The 20,075-nt window shown below is 38.9% G+C and overlaps 1 protein-coding gene across 6 annotated transcripts in view; it reads left to right on the top strand.

Moving 5' to 3' along the window:
* The window catches only part of CCDC192 (coiled-coil domain containing 192), a 198,013-nt gene that overhangs the window by 29,990 nt on the left and 147,948 nt on the right, over positions 1 to 20,075 (top strand). For all 6 annotated transcript variants that reach the window (XR_014309555.1, XR_014309556.1, XM_082723100.1 and 3 more), the window contains exon 3: positions 1,556 to 1,663. Coding sequence is in view for 4 of the 6 variants with exons in the window: in XM_082723100.1 (XP_082579226.1) it covers positions 1,556 to 1,663 (108 nt within the window). In the remaining 2 variants the exon portion in view is untranslated. The remainder of the gene's footprint in view (positions 1 to 1,555; positions 1,664 to 20,075) is intronic.

The raw sequence follows: 20,075 nt of genomic DNA, 5'->3' as shown, positions 1-20,075 counted from the left end.
GGAGAAACAGACCAGTTCATCTTGCTTGATCTACTCACTAAAGATTTAAGAAACTTCCTCTTGAGAGCAAACATTAGTCAAGAAGTTTTCTCCCTGGAAATAGCAACTAGATCCAGAATTCCCAACCGTTTTGGAACAGTTTGGCCTCTTGACATTTCCCCTTTCTACATAAAATGTTTTGTAGCATGAATTATCTACAGGTGTAAATACACAAGAGTTTTGTGTTGAGGCTCATTTTCTGAGATTTATTTTTTCTGGACTGACTTTTGAAATGTATTGGAATCATTATGGGATGCTGAGGATCATTGATTTATTCCAAATATTGTTGTAGCCCAAGATGTTCATCCCTCAAAGTTGGCTCTGTGTCGGGGGCGGGGTTGGGGGAGATTATTCAGCCTTATTTGATCTAGGATCCAGGCTGTTTTGGAATGTAGCACCATTTCTTTGCCCTGTATCCTTTGGAATTTCTCAGAGGCCCATGGCAGGGCCCTAGGGTTCAGAGTACTGTACAAACAACTACAGGACCTGAACGAATGCTTTATCTTTATGGCTGGTTCCATTTACCACCAGATGGCTCTACTATACCACTAGGAAATGTATAAAAATGCATTTTAAATTGGTGGGCTCCTAAACCAAAGGAAGAAAAAACAGCAGTCCAAAAAAAAAAAAAAAAGGAAAGAAAAAGAAAAGAAAAAAGGAAAAGAAAAGAATGAACACAGTTCTTTCTTTTATGGGGTTAATTGGAAGCGACTATAGGAGTCCGAGCATTCACAAGAGTACAGGACACACCCAAGGTTGGAGGAAGGTCATAATCTTAGCACATATGAGGTCTCCCTTTTCAAGTTTTCACATTGCTGTGTAATTACTAATTAATTGTCAAGATAGCCAGAGTCGTCAGGAAGTACTCTAGTCTCAGCAGGGCCTGTAACTGATACTTCCATACTAATGTATACTCTTCTGCTTGGCGATGGGAAAGATCAACTGCAGGAAAACTTGGAGAGGCAAAGTCTCTCTACATTTGCTGATTCCAGTCATCTTAGCCATATTCCGGGTCAGAATCATCTGATTCTAAACCCTGTGGTTTCTTTGCTTTAATGACACTTGTGATAAGGAAGTGATGATCAGAGGAAACCAGCTTCTCTATGTTCACATGGTTCTGTTCCTCAGGATAGGTGAATGCTAAAAATAAAGGCATTCTAGGTGATAGCTCTCACTAGAAATGTGAAATTCTCGTTCTGGCCTCTTGAAGGGAAGTTCTGTTTGTATCAAGAACAAAAAGCTGCAGATGAACCAAATTCCAGTGTGGGTAATTTTAGTCTCACTTTCCAAAGTCATTTGTTGTCATACTTTAATATGTGCTTTTTACCCTCCCGTTATACATTAAACTGTTAAGTAAGACTATTGTTTTTTATAACATTTCACTGTTTTATTACTCTGTTGAAGAAAAGATGATTTGTATGAGTTTATTAACCCTGTCCTTAATCCATAAAGTTGCTTAAGATACACTCAGGAAGCTATCCATATCAAAAAGTAATACTTGATTATTGTTTTAAAGAAAGAGTCCCTGGAAACTGGACAGATGGCATTTACTTTGGCTCAACTTGAGGCCTTGGAGATTTGCCTGAAGGAAGCAGAAGAAAAGGCTAAATCCTTATCTGAACAGGTAATACCTGTCATTCAGACTAGAAATGTATTTTCGTCAAGCATTCAGTAGAACGAGTGTGAGTCTAAATACATGTTTTACAAAAACCAGAAACAGATCTATAAATACAGAGAGCAAACTGACAGTTCCCAGAGGAAAAGGGGGTCAGGGGATGGGCAAAATGGGTGAAGAGGAGGGGGAGCTACAGGCTTCTATTTATGGAACAAATAGGTCATGGGAATAAAAAACACAGCATAGGTAATAAAGTCAGTGATACTGTGATAGTACAGTATGATGACAGATGGTAGCCACCCTTGCAGTGAGCATAGCACAACCTGTAGAGATGGTGAATCACTATGTTGTACATCTGAAAATAATGTAACATTTGTGCCAATTATACTCAAGGTAAATCAATCAATCAATCAATCTGTGTTTTGACCTCTCCACCTATTGATACACACACACACACACACACACACACACACACACAGGACTTCATTCATTTTAGATATAACAATACTTTAATCTTTATGGACCTTCCTAACTTTTAAAACTCCTTTTACATTTCTATTTTGATTTCCATTCAGTCTAGCCCATGAGGTAGGGAAGCCATCTTTAAGCCAGTGGCTCTCCTGAATCAGCAAAGTGTATTTGCATTATACACAGATAATCCCAAAGGTAAGATAAAACCTACAGTAACCACACTGGAGAAATTTTCTCAAATTATCTGAGGAAATAAAGTTTTTTCAAATACTGGCTTCCCTCTTGGGTTTTTAAAACCTACAGGAGCTGTGGAGGCCAACCTGAAAGTGGGCAGTGTTGGACACTCTAGTGGAGACCTGCATCCACAGCAGAGCTCTGCTCCCAGAGACACTTACTATGGGTATCAGCAAAGCTCAGACCAGGGACTGGACCTTTTTCCCAGTATTGTGCTTTGCAAATAGCACAGTGCATACCGCAAAGCCGAATGTCACTCTTGCCCTGTTGCCAGAGCAGGGAGGCTTGGCCCCAGGGGCAAAACTACCTGGAGTCTTGTGATCCACTTCTGGTGATCACCGTGGAGGAAAAAGGACAGAAATGTTACAAACATTTATTGATTTATCATGAATTGGTATATTTTTGTTGTATATTATTATGAAAAACAATTTTAAATTTTCTTTTCATAACAAGGTCTGTCTAGCAAAATTGGATTGCATAAAAGTTTTATAAGATTTTTTGGCGGAAAGTAGGAGAGATGTGCCTGTGTTACAAGAAAAAGATGGGATTGGGAGGGAGACAAACCATAAGTGACTCTTAATCTCACAAAACAAACTGAGGGTTGGTGGGGGGAGGGGGGGTTGGGAGAAGGAAGGTGGGGTTATGGACATTGGGGAGGGTATGTGCTATGGTGAGTGCTGTGAAGTGTGTAAACCTGGCGATTCACAGACCTGTACCCCTGGGGATAAAAATATATGTTTATAAAAAATAAAAGATAAAAAATTAAAAAAAAAAGAAATATAATTAACATGTAATGTGGTGACACATGCAAATGGCCTCCATTTCTTTTTCCAATTTACCAAAAAAGTGCATCTCTTACTTTGGGATATGTTTATTGTTTACTGACCAAGTATGATTGATGAAAAACTTACATCAATGAAACAAAGGGTGTTACCCTAGGCCCAGACCCATTTGGAAAAGTTTCTTTGTTAGCCACATGCCCTAACCCTGGCTTACCAATGGGTCTTTCTTCTAAACCAAACAAAAACAAGTCTCAAACTATAGCAAAATTATGAATTATAAAGATTATGCTGATGAACCAGAGCCTGCAAACTTGGGAGAAAGTTTGAATGGCTAACAGAAACAGGGCACCCCAGTCCCGATTAGTTGCACTGAGAAGATTTTGCAATCGAATGTCTTTTCATAATTTCTCATTTAAACCACTAAAATTCGATTCACCCATTCACCACTCATCTCTTTTGTTTTTTATAAAGTATGTATTTTTGAAGATTTTAGTTGTTTGACGGAAAAGAGCAGAAGTGGGGTTGGGGGTGCAGAGGGAGAGGGAGAAGCAGACTCCCCGCTGAACAAGGAGTCCGATGTGGGACTTGATCCGAGTCCCTGAGATCACGACATGAGCCAAAGGCAGATGTTGAACCAACTAAGCCACCCAGGCACCCCTGAAATATTTTTTATCTAATACAGTTAGCCCCTAATACTGAAGATTCTTAGCTTGATGATGTCATCTGTAATATCAAATAATTACTCCCATTTTTTTGATTATTTAGCAGATTAAATATATAAAATGGAAACTGGATTTTACTCAACTTCTTTGTACCTACAATGAGTAAGATGCTGGCTGGGTGTTTGGAGAAGAAAGACATAAAAGGAGGGCTTCTGTATCCAAGTAACTCACAACCAAAAGAATCATTGAAAGAGTTAGTGAGTGAAAACAGCCATCTGTATGACTTTAGATAGATTGCACAATAGCACTAAATTGCAGGGTCTGTATGTGTTATTTTCCTGAAGTATTGCTTTTGGAGTTGCCAAATTTGCCTAATCAAGTGATTTTGATTGGAAGTTGGTAATGGATTGTAGAAAAGGAAGGTATGATATGTTAAAAAAAAAAAAAAAAGCACATTATAGGCATTTTGAATGTTATGTTTTTAATTGAATCGAGTACTTTATTAGATTTGGCTGTCTCTATTATAGTTGAAAAGGTTAATTAAATAGAGACACTGTTCTCAGAGGAATTAATCCTGAAATTTTTGCTTTCTTCAGTATTGTAGCTTAGTCTTATTCTTGAGCAGATAAAAAGTTTAAGAACATTCCCCTCTCCCTCTATTTTTAAATTCAAGAGATATTTTTTTTTAAATGTGATGGCAGAAGAATAGGAAAAGAGAAGGGGGGCAACTGACCTTTCTTAAGGCTAAGATAATGAGAATATTTCAAAATGGGACACCTGTGTCAAACAATCAAACATTTGTCCACTGGGTGCCACTGTCTTCCTTAGCAGGCTGTGCCACTAAGTGATTGCAAAAAGAGAAGCTGTCACTAATATTTAAGACAATGATGTGTGTGTGTACGTAGGAATATTTCTGTCAGTATCCATGTATACATGTTAAATCTTCTTTTAAATATTATTAATTTAGGATTTGTTACAAGGATGGTGGGAAATGCTTGCTGGCGTTCACTGGTAATCCAAATCATTTTGCCAGCCCTATGGCTGAATATTAGCCAGGCAGTCTGGCCTGGTAGGCTAGAAACAGGTAGGGGAAGCAGAGGAGATGGTGAGGACAGAGATTGGTGCTGGAATCAAGGAGTGGAACATGGTATTGTCAATAGTTGATACCGCCTTTGGGTAAAGAGTAAATTTCACTGTTAGCCAAATTGTTACTTTCTGGCTTTGCCTTAGACTAGAACATAAAATTAACTTAGAATGGAACGTATAGGTGCCCAAGGTTTCATCTGCACTAAGAATCTATTGGTCCTGTGCCTCAGTTTACTTGCACTGAACGTTTCTAAGGTCAGCAAGGTCCAGCAAGTTCTTGGCTGGTTCACTATGAAGAAGAAACCTACAAATAGTGAGGAAATAAGAAGATTGTGCCCACTTCCTCTGCGACATCATACAGTAAACAGAATTCTTTGTTGGTTTCCCTCTAGCTAACAAATTTTTCTTTACTTCTCCACTGTAATGTCTCTGTTGTCAAAATAAACACAATATGAGATCAGTACAACTTGCAATTAAGATTTATAGTCTGAGCTATTTATAGCTATAAAAATTTTGCAACAACCCAGGGGGCCAGAGTAAGAAAGGGCCATGAGAATCAAACGCCTATCCTAGGTAATACAATAAATAACTCATCATTAGCAAGTTTTGCAAAAGAAAATACTTGATTATATTTCTAGCAGGTTGAGATCAGTGGGAGGAAATGTCTGGAAATTTTGGTAGTAGATAAAGGACCAGGAAGGGCAGGTAGAAACAAAGGAAAGTGTTAGAGGAGTAGACAGAAGGAAGAATAAAAAGGTCTCTGGAGAAAACAACAAAAAGCAGTTCTTCCATGTGTGCTGGCTTCTAGCACTAGTACAGATGAGAAGATGAAGAAATGGGCTTCGGTGGGCTGTAGTTTATGACCGAACAAATAGACCCAACTGCTTCTGTGCTGTGCTTCTTAGCTTTTCATGCTAAGAGAGTCTCAGGAAAGCCCAGAGTTTGACAATGGAGCACAGATCCAGAGGTTCCCCCAGTGCAGAGGGACTCAGCAGGGAAGTTCCTGAGACAGTTCCTTTGGCCACAATTTTGGGCCACGTCTCTCTCATTCATTAGCAGCTTCTGGTTCCCAGCTCCTAGCAGCAGACCCAGGAGAGCTCAGGCTCCACTACTTGCTTGCTTAACGAAGGTGAACAATTCACATAATCTCTCCAAGTCTCAGGCAGCTGTCATATCTGGAAGTGGGGTGGGGGGGACCTGGGTGGCTCAGTCAGTTAAGTGTCTGACTCTTGATTTCAGCTTAGGTCCTGATATCAGGGTCGCGAGATGGAGCCCTGTGACTTTGGGGTCTGCGCACAGCGGGGAATCTACTTGAGATGCTCTCTTTCCCTCTGCCCAAAGCCCTCAAATAAATAAACAAATCTAAAAAATACTAAAAGGGTGGGGGTAAACATACTTGTTTCAAAGGCAGTTGTGAAGTTTAAATGAGAGGGATATCTGACTTTTAGTAGTTTTTCAACAAAGTTTCATTCATCTCTACTTTCAGGAGTTGTAACAAAAATATGTACCATCCTCTGTGTCATTTATCATGGGCTAATGTGTGTGTGTGTGTGTGTGTGTGTGTATGGACTTTCTCATTGTTGCTGGTGTCTCTCAAAGTGTTTGCAAGACACTTAAGTTGTAACACAGCACTTCTTCAGCATTCACAACCTTAGAATCTTTTCTGCAGGAGAGCTCCCCTCCCACTCCATGCCCCTTGTCCTAGCTTGGCTATATGAGGATCCAGCATTCTCTTTTACTCTTTCTCAGCTATTCATGTGGTAAAGGGACCCGAATACTTTCACCTTGTTCATCCTTTCTACTTCATCTCTTGGGTCTTCTGTTTCTTCCTGCTCTCTGATTTTGCTCCACATGGGAGCTAAATGGGCAGCGCTGGGATGTGGTCATTTCAGGGTTTTAGGGGGGAAACTGGGGAGCAGGAGAGATTTGTAATAATTCCTTTGCCAAGGAGGTGAAGCCAGTAACAACTACATAGTCAGATTTAGCTTCAGGTGTCTTATGGATATAGTACCGAGCAAAATATTAGCTACATTAGTTACAAAATATTATTACACACTAGTTGGGAAAGAGGCATAATTTGATGCAAGAGCTAGGAGGTGGGAAGCTTGGTGGGAAACTTGACTTTTTTTTTTTTTTTCCAAAGCATTGTTTTTCCCAGGTAGGAATGAGACATAGACAAGCCACAACAAGGAACCCCATTATGGTGTTTTGCAGCATAGAGTTAACTTTGCCTTTTTTGTTTCCATAAAGAGAGAATTATTGCTGATACTCCTCAGGATACAGATACATTTCAATGGAGAAGAATATGGTAGTATTTCCCAGTTTTTGGAAAAAGCTTGTGTGAGCCTTTTTTTTTTCCTTCTTGGTAACAGCTCATGTGCCAGCTATGCATAATTTTTCCCTTACCTGATAAGAAGAACATTTCTAAAGGCCCTAAATAAAACTGGTAACAGGGCCTTCTTGTATCCTGACTGTAGCAAACTTGATCAGTTATGTTACATTCAAAAAGGACTGCTTTCCCTTACTTTCACTCCCTGGTATCTCCCTAACATTAACATCCATCTTAAAAAATAACAGAAGCAATAATGGAGATAAAGTGTGAAAGGGGGATGATGGATGTGGGGTAGGGTGTCTAAGCAATCCCACAGGAATGCATACCTTGTGCCAGACCCCTGCAATGCACTGTAAATGGTAGTCACTGAGTAGAGGAACTAATATTTATTAAGCACCTACAGTGTTCTGGGTAGTGGGTTTAGATGTACAGATGCTTCATTTAACCAACACAAGAATGCTAGGAGGGCCACAATTATGATGAGCCCCAGGAGGAACATGGGACTCAAAGACATTAAGTCATTTGCCCAAAATCATACAATTAATAATGGTGGAACTGACATTAGAACCTAAGGGCTTTTAAAGTCACAGTCCCTATTGTTAAGAACACACAGTCATAAGATAATGCCACTTAAAAGAAGTTTCCCGCTCAAGCAGCACTGAACAAAAATTAATCTCCAAACTAGAACCTGGAGAGTTCATTGATTGTTGGGCCTTACCCTCAGAGTTTCTATTTCATTAGATCTGGGGTGGGGGCCAACAATTTACATTTTTCACAGTTCTCACTCTAAGTTGAAGTGAAGTTCTAGTCCTAACCCAGTCTGTGGGTGGGAGGTCCTCTTCAACCTTGTCTTGTGTCCCAGTGGCACAGAACTGATTGAATCAGTTAGGACTAGTCTTGGGAACATAAAACAAACAACCCCCTAAAAGAGTGGCCAAAACAAGTAGATGTTTATTTTTCATTCATATAATGTAAGTCAGGACACAGGCAGCCCAGGACAGGCGTGGTAGCTGCTTCACAACACTCAAAAGCCTGGGCTATGTCTCTCCATGCATTCACGAACCCGGCTTCTGCTCTCAGCATCCAACATGTACCTGCTGCAGCCATTTTGAGAGGAGAGATATTGAGAGAAGGGGCAGAGAGAGAAGCAGACTCCCTGCAGAGCAGGGAGCCTGATGCAGGACTCGATTCCACAACCCTGGGATCATGACCTAAGCCCAAGGCAGACGATTAACCGACCGAGCCAGCCGGGTGCCCTGCTGCAGCCATTCTATTCACGTGTCAGGCAGCATGAAGAAGCAAAAAGCAGATGCAAAATAGGGAAGGACAACTGCCAGCTGTGCAGCTCCTTTCAAGAACTTTTAAGAACTTTTCTCAAACTGTCCACTGCTATTTACGTGGAGGCTAAGAAAACGAATATTTAGTTGGGTACATTGCCACCCAAAGAGTATGGGAATTCTTCAAGGGGGGGAAAATAGATACTAAGTTGGCAAATAGTGATCTCTGCCTAGCTCATCCAACCCCTTGACCATACCTTTGCACTTGGTGCTTTGTCCAGGTAACTTCGATATTCTCCTGCATGGGATATCCAGTTTTCCTAGTACCATTTGTTGAAGAGGCGGCTCTTTCTCCACCGAATAGTCTTGACAGCCTTATCAAAAATCAGTTGTGTACAGATGCATGATTCTGTAGACTCTCAACTCCATTCCATTGCTCTATAACTCCGTGACTTTTAACAGATACTTTTGGTTGGAAATCCCACAAAAATTTTTGAGAGGGAATTTAGATTTGGTCTTCTGGGTCCTTTACTAATCCTTTTTTACTGTGAGATGCACAGTGGACCTCTCTTACTTACACAATAGCTGGAAACTGAATGACTCTTCTAACTGATTTTCTACCTTAAGCATTTAGTATGGCAAGTAAGCAAACACGCACAAAGACAAAAGACTACGTTTGACTCTAATAATCCAACATTATTTATCAATTTTTACCTAAGGCTCTAAAATATAACTCCCCTTATTTGCTTCTTAGTAGTCAATCAATATTTCCCTTAAGTATGGGAATAGAAAAAAAATAAAGATCTTCAGCAAATTTTTAGATGCTAAATATGTGTATGAATGGCTAAAAGTGACTTGATACATACTGAGATTGCCCCCCAAAAATGTTCTGGTTCTTTTTTCTTTGTTTAAATGCAACAGTAGATCCCTTGATGTCAAGTTTGCTTGAAATAAGTAATGTGCCCTTGGTAGGAGTATTCATTTCTGCAAATGCTCAGAAATTATGCTTGACATGCCAATCTGAAATCATGAGTTTTTGTGAATGAGTTTTTGTTTTCCAGTCTATTTGGAAGTCTACTTTAATACCATAACATCACAAGCTGTCTGTTTGACCTGGAATGCGTTTCCTTATCACCATGAGACCTAGTTACTGGGAACTTCATTTAACACTTTTGTTCTCATTGAGTTTATGGCAGAATTCTCTCTTTTACACACACACACACACACACACACACACACACACACACACACACCCTCTTATCTAAGCAGGTGCCAATTTTTACCCCCTCCTGGATTGCTGGGCATTAATTGAGAGCTTAAGGGAATGCAAGGGAAAAAAGACAAGCTAGTGAAGAGATGTGTTGTTTTGAATAGAGTCAGGCACAATGACAAATGGGCTTCTGTTGCTATTGTTGTTACAGGCTGGGATGCATGGACTGCCGGCCTGTTACATAACTAAAGACTTCCTTTTGCTTGTAAATGTCAAGATCAAACAGAGGTCAGTTTTAAATAGCTGACTGGGCGCTAATAAATGTGACTTTCTTGTCTAAGAAAAAGCCAAAATGCCTTGTCCCTTGTGAGTCATGGCTCTGGTGATAAAAGCAGGTGTCTTTTTGCATAGACATTTTCTTTACAAGCTTTCTCAGAGAGGGCAAACTAACTCTCACGTTCCTTAATCTCTGCAAGGATATTAGTAAATTAGGTATATGCATTATATCAATTATTCATTTATTCATTCAGTAAATATTTACTAAACCTGTACTGTGACCCAGGCATTTTGCTAGGTACTTCTGGGTATGTTGGCTCATGCATTTCTTCCGAAGGCCCTGGGAAATCTTATCCCCATTTTGCAAAGGAAACTCTTTCATGGGTTTGCAGCCCTCTTATCTACTCTTCCTAGACATTCTTCCTTGGTGACCAGCCCTAAGGGCACAAAGTCTGCCAAGAATCACCTCTTCATCATAAGTCCTGATCTTCCTGATCTTCCTCATTACCCCAGAATGGAATATCCAACTACCTACTGAGTAGTACCACCAAAGTTCTCATTCAACTCAAGCTCTACCTGTTCATTAGCTTCCTGCTTCAAACCTATTTCTTCTCCCACATCCCCTAAGACTGGGACGAGGGTCCCCAGCCACCCTGTGACTCGTATCAGAAATCTCTGCTGCTTTGATTCTTGTCTTTTCCTCATCCCACACATCCAGTCAATTGCTAAGTACTATGAATGATGCCTCTCAAGGAGTTCTTGAATCCATCTTCTCTTCTTTATCGCTACCATCATTGCCCTTGTTCAGGCCACCAATAGCAGAAGCTTTCTTTATGGTCCTTGTTTAATGACTCCTCAACTCTACAGCCAGAGGGAAGATTCCACAACACATATTTCTCCTTGGCTTAACTCCTAAATTAGTTGCCTTTTACCATATTCCTTAACTGATCCTACAGAGTTGGTCAGAGTCCCTATAGAGAGGGACTTCAGTTTCCTCTTACAACACTCACTGCTTATCTGCATTATACTACTTTTGATTCCTTGCGTGTACGATATTCTCTCTTACCTTTTTCTCATTTAAGGAAAAATGAAAGGCTTTGTTCCTCACAGTCAAGTTGTATTTCATATATCCTTTTCATTCTGCTTCTGCCTAGAATTTCTCCCACCACTTCCTCTTATCTTCTTTCCCATTATCCACAAAATCCCAACCAACTCCTGTTTTCAGATCTTCAGTTAGATGCTGCTTCCTCAAAAATGCTTTTCTTCTTCCTTCAGTTTGGGGTCAGATAGGCTTCCTAGGTACTCATAATCCATCTCCCATTTCCACATCAATTGTAATTATCCTGCTATACAGTGTGCCTCATGGAAGAAGTTTAGAGAGTGACTTCTCTGAGTCTCAAATCAAGTTCAAATCCAACCACTTATCTCTCTGGTGTCAAAGTTCATAGCCCTTCCAAAATAGCAATTTGAGTCAACCTATGGACAATGGGGGAGCCATTAAATGGGAGCATATAAATATTTGCACTTAGAAAACACTGAGGAGGCTAAGATGAACATATCTGTGAAGTGACCAGAGTCAGGCACATTGGTGTGTGGGCTCTTTCAAAAATCCAGTTTGGAAATGATAACTGCCTATTAGTTCTGAGGAGAAGATAGAGACAAAAAATATTTAACAGTTGGATTTAGTGTTTAATTAATGGAAAAGTAATAGTCAAGACAGATCCCAAGTTTTAGGTGACTGGGTGATCAGTGGTTACCCCAACTATCTTATATTTGAATCAATAAATCAATAAATATTCATTTCCTCTGAAAGGCTCTATGTAGGCTCAAGTTACGCCATGTATGGTCCGGATTCTTCTCAAAGCCTTGTAATTTAGATTTCCTCAGTTATATCTTCTGAATATTGTAGTCCTGTGACATTATATCAGAGCCTTAACCCACATTTTAGCAATAGGTTTTTCTCCTCCCCACTTTTCAAGGAGAGTCTTCCTGGAGAAAATTTTGGATGTCCGTGTGTTTTGTATGAAGATCTCATTTATTAACCTCAGGAGCCGTTTAATGTTTAAACTTGGAGTTCTATAAATGCAAGTCTCTTGCCATGACTGAATGGATGCACAGTCACAGGTCAGTCCTTGATACTCTTTAGGAGATATTCAAAGTCAAAACTATTTGCATAATACTACTAACATGTTATTGGCCTTTTCTACTATCATTCTTTAACAAGCAGAGGTTTCCCAGATGTTACACCAAAGATTGAACATAGAGCAGGTATCAGAATCCAGCTGTGCTGTATGAAGCTAGACGTTGAAGATGTTTGAGGAGAAGAAACTCTAGAATGGCAGAATGATGGCCCCCAAACCAGAGAGCAGAGTCAAAGCTGAGTCCGACCAGCAGGGGGAGTCTGTGTCCTGTTGTGTGAAAGTGCTCTGAGAATGTGCTGGAACTTGGACCGACTGGGTGTAGTAACCTAGGAATGAGTCCTAGGCCACTAAGTTGTTGACTTTAATTTCTCTGAACCTGGTATTATTGCTTTTTGATGTTTACTTCCAAGCATTTGACCTTTATATCCAAGTCAATGATAAATTGCCTCACTTTCCCCATGTCTCATTTCTCTCTGATATTCTTATCTGTTGATAAGACACAGCGAGTTTTTTGGAGATTAAAGAAATCTTAGGAATTTCTATGCCTGAGACTTTATATTTCAATTATCGATTGATCTTTTGGTAAATATTTCTCTCTGTTTTCACTTAGAGCTTAAATGTTCCTTTTTTACTCAGAGTTTCTTTCCCTGAACAACTTAGGGGTGTTATGGGTTGAACTGTGCCCCTTCCAAATTCAAATGTTGAAGTTCTAACTCCCAGGACCTCAGAATAGGATTTGTTTTTGTTTTTGTTTTTGGAAACAGGATTGTTGCAGATGTAATTTGTTAAGATGAGGACATAATGGAGTAAGATGGGCCCCAATCCAACATGGCTGGTGTCCTTACAAAAAGTAGATACCTAAACACAGACATACAGAGAGAAAGTCACATGAAGACAAAGGCAGAGACCAGGGTGATGCTTCTACAAGAGATGGAATGTCAAAGATTGCCGGCAAATCACCAGAATCCAGAGGAGAGTTATAGAAGAGATTCTTCATACCTCTTAGAAGCAATTAACCCCACTAAATTTTTGATCCTGGACTTCTAGCTTCCAGAAATGTGAGACATAAATTTATGATGTTTAAGGCATATAGTTTATCTATTTATTTATTTATTTATTTGAGAGAGAGAGAGAGAGAGAGCTCACACAAGTAGGCAGAGCAGCAGGCAGAGGGAGAAGGAGACTCCCTGCTCAGCAAGGAGCCCAATGTGGGGCTAGATCCCAGGACTCTAGGATCATGACGTGAGCCAAAGGCAGCTTCTTAACCTACTGAACCACCCAGGTGCCCCTAGTTTTATAGTAACCTTAGCAAACTAATACAGAGTTAACTACACTTCCAAATTATAGGCCTAAGGAAGTCTATTTTAAGATGTGCATGAACCTAGAAATGGCTAGAAATAACTTTGTAAAGGCAGAAATATTAATAAATGTAAAAGTCTGTTTTGTCTAGGATGGTGGTAGGATGAGGAATGTGTTGTTTGTTTTCAACTGTAAAAGTGAAACAAGACAAACCAAGTTCTGTGAACTAAATGTATCCTCAGACAGAGGGGTGCCTGTCCATTCCACAGGTTGAATAGGTAATTTTTAAAGTGCCTACTTCCATTATTTATTGCCAAAATATTTCACAGTTTTTAGTACTAGTCCAGATCAGCTTTCAGAGCATTTTTGACAAGGAAAACTTTTGTTTTTGAATGAAATCACTCCTTTCTCTCTAGTATGTTTTACAAGGTTTGTCAAGACTCAGTTCGTTGTTTAGTGACACTGGAAACCTTTCTTGAAATATTATTTGCTATATGTATGTGTATAGGTTGTGTAGGAGTTCTAGGAGAAAAGACAATGAGAGGAGATAAATGTGAAAATTCACATTAATTAATGGGATGGTTTTTATAACCACACTCTATGATGGATTGGGTGGATGATGAGAGAAAGAGAAGTTTTAACTGTATTTGTGGCTTACACATACTGGATAGGTCATTCCATTTATTATGAGAAGGAAGTCTGGGGAATGTATAAAATATGAGGAGTCCATTTTTAATAAATTACTTTTTAGATGCCTCATATACATTCAGGTGGCACTATTAAGTAGGTTGTTGGGTATATATACATATTAGCTGAAGCTAAGTGGTTATACATTTAAAATATGGGAGTAACCAACATGTTTCAATTATGGCACTGAATGAAATCAGCTAGAGAATGAGCATAGATAAGGGACACAGTTGAGTCCAAGACCCAACTCTTAGGTTTCAATATTTAGAGAAGTAAAAGAAAAAAAATATGTAACCAAAGAAACTGAGAATCAAGAAGAAATCCAGAGAACCATAAGAGTGTTTTAAGAGGCATGGAGGACTCAGATTTATAACATTTTACTGGGAGGTTGAATAAGATGATTAGAAACTTGTCCATTATGTTTGGTAAAATGAGGATCATAAGTAACGTTGGTAAGATCAGTGTCAGTAGATTAGTAGAGGGCAGAAGGCAACTGAAGAGAGATTAGAAGAGAAATAAAATTCAGTGCCTGGGAAGTTTTTTCTTATAGTTTGAGAGAGAAAGAGAGGGCACACCAAGGATGGTGAAGTGAGAGAATTCTGAGAATCTGTTTTAAGACTCAGGACATAGAGGTGTCTCTACTTCCTAGTTAAGAAACCAGCTTACGCTCTCTTTAAGCTAGTTTGTGTTGGATTTCTGTAACATAACCAAAATGGTTCTGACAAAAAGAGCAATTGGTGACATACCTGAAACTCGAATTCAGTACACACACACCCCCACCCAAAGGAATACCCTCTAGCCTTTTTCTTGACAATGGCCATGGAAGAAAAGGACATAGAAGGTTCCCAGAGGTTAGAAGCAGACTCAAACCCATCAGAAACGTCACTCACTGCACAGTCAGGACTGGCCTTGTTATCACTGGCCAATCCTATGTGGTGTTTGCAATGGTCAGTGACAACTGTATGTTGTTTCTCCGTTTCCATTTCTTTAAAAGGGGAATTAAATTATGACTGTGCTCTTTTTAGGGAGGGTATTTTTTTTTTTTATTAAATCCTTAGGCATTATGTCATGATGAATGTCATCTACATGTGACTCAGGGTAGAATACTCATAATTTGGAGATCTACATGTGGAGCTAGATGCAGTAACTTGATAGAACTCCTGGTTATCTCCTCTTGGGGGAGGGGTGAGTGCCTTTTTGGACTCATGGAGAATAGACACTTCATCCTGTGCTGGAGCACTGTGGGAAATGCATATTCTTATGACCACGGTATAACTGTGCTTAATATCCAGAGGCTTGACTTTAATTTAATTGGCCTCTGTTTTTGTGTCTAACTTTTCTGGAGAAATGTCTTTCCTGGCTCCAATCTTATAATGATTCTGTGGCTGTCACTTATAGTCAAAGAAATGATCATTGAGCACATGACCTAGATTCTAGTCTAGTCCATTATTTTTTTTTCTAGCTATTTATGATATACAATTTCCCTGATCATAAGGACTAATCCTGGGGAAGTCATATTAACTAAGATGGGCCAGAAAGAGTCCTTGTTCAGTGTGTTACTGGAGGACAAACTGTCTTACCATTGAGGTCACGAACCTGGAAAGCTATGGGTAACTTTTTTTTTTTCCTTCTGTGTGAAGAAAGCTTGTCTGAACTGGGAAATAATAAGGCCAATTCATACCAGATACAGAGGTAAAAAGAGACAGAGTATGATGGCTTCTGAGTTTGTACATCTAGCTGGGAGTGAAACCAAAATCTACTTCTGGCTCCCCAATTATATAAGCCAATATTTTTTTTCTTTTAAACAGAAGAGTGGGAATATTCTAAGAAAGTGACAACAGTGTAGGTAGGCAATTATTTTAAGAAAAGCCATTATTTTAGGCTGTCAATGGACATTTTTTGTTCATGAGAATTACTATTAACATGTTTACATGCTAACCAAAACCAACCAGAAGGGGTGAGATAGATAATGCAGGAATGGATGGGGGAGGGGTGGGGGGGCAGAAATGACAGGGCTGAAGGCTTTGTGATCAAGGAGATGGGATTCAAAGCCTATTGAAAGTGGTGGGCTTTGTTAGAAGAATATATTCTCCATTTGTATAATAAAGGATGCCTTCCCCTCTTAGAAACAGAAATCCAATTAAAGTAATGTAGTAAGGCCAATATGGAAGAATACGTTTTAAGGTGAAGCAGTTCCAACATTGGTTAATTCAGTGGCTCAAGAATGTCACCAAGATCACAGGTGTTACCCATTCTCACTCCACTATCCCCTGTGCCATATTTGTAGGAGATGTGCTGCAATTTCAAGAATGAAATGCAGTCAAAAGATACCAAGAAAAAGTGATGTACTTCCTCCTGTGTATCTTTAAAAAAAAAAAAAAAATCTGGTAAAATCCTTTTCCTGGGGCTCCAGAGGCCTCTCCTGGGTGCAGGCCCAGGCCTAAAATAATCTTATATACCTGGGAATGAGACCAACATAGCTGGCTTAGTTTAATTGTGATTCATTCCCTGGGACTAGACAAGGCCAAGCTCCCCTAAACACATGGCTACTAGCAAATCCAAATTGGGTGCCTGGTAGCAAGGGATAAATAGGTAAGCTGTTGGGAAATGAATAAGCAGTGTCTGCTGCAGTAAAGTTCATATCCTGGCTGGTGGGAAGGGGAGGGAGCAGCCGTCTGGCAGCTTCTGTTCTTTCAGTAAATTATTGATGAGGTGGTCATTTGGGGCTGAGGGGTGGGAGTGGAAATCTGAGGAAAGAGAACATAAGAAATGATATTTGAGGAAAGAATAGAGCATAATAGTATCTCAGAGAAGAGGAAATGCACTCTACTAAGAAAAAAATAGAATGACGGTTTGATTTCAGGGCAGCAGTACTCAACCCTGAGATCTGTGTTCATGAAGTTAAACTGAAAGCAGTCAATCCAATTTTGTCATTTTTTTTTTTTCCTAATAGCATTCCATGAAATGGTGTGATGCTAATAATTTTCATGACCACTGAGAGCTGACTAGAAAGCCATTGTATTTTTACAGAGGTGAAGTTCATATAGCACACAATTAACCATCTTGAAGGACACAGTTCAGGGGCATTGAATGGATTTCAGAAGGTTGTGCAACCACCACTTCTCTCAAGTTCAACACTTTTTTGGGCACTTGGGTGGTTCAGTTGGTTAAGCATCCTCCTCTGACTCAAGACATGATCCTGGAGTCCTGGGATAGAGTCCCTGGAGACTGTGTTTTTCTTTTCTTTTGTGTCTAAGTACTTTCTGATTTCTCTTGTGATTTCTTCTTTGACTCACTTACTCTTCAAGAATGTGTTGTTTATTTCCATTCATTTTCAAAGTTTCCAGTTTTCCTTTTGTTACTGATTTCTAGCTTCATTCCATTCTGGTTGGAGAAAGTACTTTGTATCATTTCAATTCTTTTAACACTATGTCTAACATATGGGCTATTCTGGAAAATGTTCTAAATGCACTTGGGAAGAATGTGTATTCTGCTGATGTTCCCGATTTGCCTTTATATATGTCTGTTAAGTCTAGTTAGTTTTAAATGTTGTTTAAGTCCATTTTTTTAGATGATCTATCCATTATTAAGAGTATGGTATTGAAGTCTATTCTATTCTATACTATTCTATTACAGTTCTACTCTATTCTATTACTGTTTACTGCCACTATCCCTCCCTTGAATTTTGTCAATTTTTTTTTTCATATATTTGGGGTGGTTCTATTGTTTGATGCATGTATGTTTGTACATTTGATGAACTGACACCTCTTTCAGTATATAATACCCTTCTTTGTAATTGGTGCTAATTTTGACTTAGCATCTATTTTATCTGTCACCAGATGCTGGCTACTATTTGTATGGAATATCTTTTTCTTTTTCTTTTTCTTTTTTTTTTTTTTTTTTTTTTACTTTCCACCTATTTGTTTCTTCAAATAGTCTGAAGTTAGTCTGTTGTAAGCAGCATATAGTTGGATAATATTTTTCATCCATCCCACAATTCTCTGTCACTTAATTGGTGAGTCTAAACCATTCACTTCTATTTATTTTTTTAGAGATGTGATTTATTTATTTCAGAGAGTGAGAAAGAGGGAGAGCACGATGAAGAGTAGAGGGAGAGGGACAAGCAGACTCCACGCTGAGCACTGAGCCTGACTTGGGTGGAGCTCAATCTCAGGAACCCCAAGAACATGACCTGAACCAAAATCAAGAGGAGGATACTCAACCAACTCAGCCACCCCCTCAACCATTTACTTTTCAAGTACTCCTGATAAAGAAGCATGTACTTCTGCTACTTTACTATTTGTTTTCTATAAATCTTACATCTTTTTTTCCTCAAGTCCTCCAGTGCTGCCTTCTTTTGTGCTTAATTTTTCCTAGTATACCATTTTGATTCACTTTTGGTTTTTTGCATCTTTTTTAGTTATTTGCTTCTATAATGTGTATGCCAGTATGCCTTGTTTAGTGTCCCAGAGGTCCCTTAAGTCCATTCCTTTCTCGTCATTCTTTTCTTTCTGCTCCTCAGACCAGGCAATTCCAGTTGCTCTACCTTCAAGTTTGCAATTCTTTTGTTTGCCTGCTTATATCTGCTCTTCAACTCTTCTAGGGAATTTTTCATTTTAACTACTTTGCTTTTCAACTTCAGAATTTTTACTTGTTTTTTTTCTTATAATTTCTATTATTTTATTCCTATCTCCTATCTGCTCATAAGTCATTTTTCTGATTTCCTTTACTTTCTCCCTCTCCACGGTTTCTTTCACCTCTTTGAGCATATTTAATATACTTGATTTAAAGTATTTGTCTAATAAGTCCAAAAGTCCAATGTCTGAGTTTCTTCCAGTACAGTTTTCATCAAGGTGGTTTTTGTGTGTGTGTGTTGTGGGGATTTTTTGTTTTGTTTTGTTTTTGGTAAATGCACCATACTTTACTTTGTAAGCTTTGTAATTTTTTGTTGAGAACTAGACATTTTGAATACTGCATTGTGATAACTCTGGAAATCAGATTCTTTCCTGACCTTAAACCAAGAACTGCTGCTGTTGCTTGTCAAGGACTGTAGTTGTATATTTGTTTGGTTACTTTTCCAAATTAATTTTCCAAGACTATATTTCTTCTCATATATGATCATTGAAGTCTCCTCTTCCATTATCTCTATAGTTACAAAGGTGACCTGACAGAGATTTCCTGGAGTGCCAGTCTCTTTCTTCATCCATTATTTACTGGGATGCTGCAGGTGTTCTACTAGACTCCAGAGTTTGAAATGGTTGGCTCTACCAGGTCTTGCCAGCTCAATACTTATTTAAGTGGAAGGACCTATTCCTGGAGCTTCCTACTCTGCCATCTTCGGTGAAGTCCAAGTTGTTTTGCTTTAACCACTATCTTGAATACAATTCTAAAATATATCAGTGCCCTTTGACCCTGTCAATCAACTGCACAATGGATAAAATTTACCTTCTTTCACTTTTAGCTATAATACTTCTTTAATGCTCTTTTATGGAACATTGGGATAAATATTGGAAATTGATTATTTTTAGTGTATTTACATAGCCTCAAAGGTATAATATGGATGTTGCCTCTCTGTTTTCTATAATTCTTAACACAAATATTATTCATACTTTTAAAGTCATCTATTGCCTCCAAACTTGTTAAAACCATAGGCAGAAGGAAAGGTACCTGTTTGTCAAAAAGAGTCAGAAATTGAACATTAGCATTCCAACACCATGTGAACCTGTTTCAGCAAAGTAGATAATTAGGATATATGAAAAATGGTCATTTAAAGAAGATATATATTTCTACTCTCTTTATGTAAGCAGATACTGACACTAATTGGACTAAACTGTCTCCATGCTCCCCAGAACAATTACTCTGTAAAACCAAGTGGTTTTTATGAAAAAAGAAAAGGAAGCAACAAAAAAGAAGCAATGCCCAAAGTCCCCAGAGTTTAAAAATTCAATTATGATATCTTGTAGG

The sequence above is a fragment of the Mustela nivalis genome, assembly GCF_964662115.1.
Source record: "Mustela nivalis genome assembly, chromosome: 3".
In the NCBI taxonomy this organism is placed as follows: Eukaryota; Metazoa; Chordata; class Mammalia; order Carnivora; family Mustelidae; genus Mustela; species Mustela nivalis.
This window is presented reverse-complemented; position numbering and strand designations above follow the sequence as displayed.